This window comes from Anarrhichthys ocellatus, unplaced genomic scaffold (assembly GCF_004355925.1).
Source record: "Anarrhichthys ocellatus isolate YVR2014 unplaced genomic scaffold, GSC_Weel_1.0 scaffold13, whole genome shotgun sequence".
Taxonomy (NCBI): Eukaryota; Metazoa; Chordata; class Actinopteri; order Perciformes; family Anarhichadidae; genus Anarrhichthys; species Anarrhichthys ocellatus.
Window position 1 is genome coordinate 1 of NW_022280043.1, and position 1,384 is coordinate 1,384.

The window sequence follows — 1,384 nt, forward strand, 5'->3', positions numbered from 1 at the left end:
GATCAATAAGATCCACTAAGTCATTCTGCTGGTGTTGGACATTTCGTTGTGCAAATATTAATGTTGATTAAGATAATTTTAAATCTCTGTATTGTCTGTCTTTGCAACTTTTGACTTGCACTGCAACAATACAGCCACCAGATGGCAAATACAATGCTACAGTACGCTCTCTCTCTCTTCCTCTCTCTCTCGGACACACACAAACACACCCAGAGGAGGAGTGTTTTTTACTAAGTCAGAAAGGAGCATATGTCAACCAAGCAGGCACAGTGCAACACAGTTTGTTACCTCAGTCCTCATTGTTTCTACGTGTCAAAGTTGACAGCTTTCTTTGCCTTTCTTCATTAGAATGGACAGTGCTTTTGATAACGTGGATGCAGCTGGTTTCCTGGAAATCTGGCAACACTTCGATGCAGATGGTGAGGACAGATTATATTTTTCCTCCATCTACCAGAAAAAGTGCACTCCTTTACAATGCATCTTCTGTCGTTGCTGGACATTAGAGAGAAAAAGACAGTCCTTATTTGTGATGACAAATGTGTGAGTCCTGGTTGAAGGAAGTAATTTAAGTTCTGTGTCTCACTCAGTTTTTGAATTTTGAGGAAAATTCTGACTTGCTTCATTGGATCTGTCTTTTACGACACATTTTGTATTTGACAGATAATGGCTACATCGAGGGCAAAGAACTTGATGACTTTTTTCATCACCTGATGAAGAGACTGGGTCCGAAGGTAAGTCAACTTTGTTTGGATTAATTCTTCCATAACTTGTGATGACAGCTGTTTAATACAGTGTATGTCAAGGGCAGCTGAGCAGGATAAATACACAACTGCACCATCATTTACATCTGTAAAATGCATATGATGCTACTTTAATGTGTCAATCAACACTCATTGGCCACTATATTATATCATTATTGCAAATATCTAATAAGCCAATCATGTGGCAGTGACTCTATGCATTTAGGCAGGTCAAGACAATCCGCTGAAGTTCAAACCAAACAGCATCGAAATGGGCAAGAAAGCTGATTTTAGTGACTTTGAACGTGGCATGGTTGTTTGTGCTGGACGGGCTGGTTTAAGTATTTCACAAACTGCTGATCTACTTGGACTCTCTGGGTTTAAAGAGAATTATCAAAAAATAAAAAAACATTGAGCAGCATTTCTCTGGGCAAAAATGCCACATTGATGTCAGAGGTCAGAGGAAAATGGCCATGCTGGTTTTAGCTGATCGAAATGCAACAGTAACTCAAATAACTCAAAAACAGTAACTCAAATAACTCAAAAACAGTAACTCAAATAACCAACTGCGAGATGCTATGAACAAACCAACGGACGCACACACACACACACACACACACACACACACACACACACACACACAC

At 39.6% G+C, this 1,384-nt stretch overlaps 1 protein-coding gene across 1 annotated transcript in view; it reads left to right on the plus strand.

Moving 5' to 3' along the window:
* The first annotated feature begins 228 nt into the window (after positions 1 to 228).
* LOC116386881 (secretagogin-like) overlaps positions 229 to 1,384 on the plus strand; it is a 12,135-nt gene continuing 10,979 nt past the window's right edge. Inside the window, exons 1-2 of the mRNA XM_031853464.1 lie at positions 229 to 419; positions 661 to 731. Coding sequence (XP_031709324.1) covers positions 350 to 419; positions 661 to 731 — 141 coding nt within the window. The 5' untranslated portion in view covers positions 229 to 349. The remainder of the gene's footprint in view (positions 420 to 660; positions 732 to 1,384) is intronic.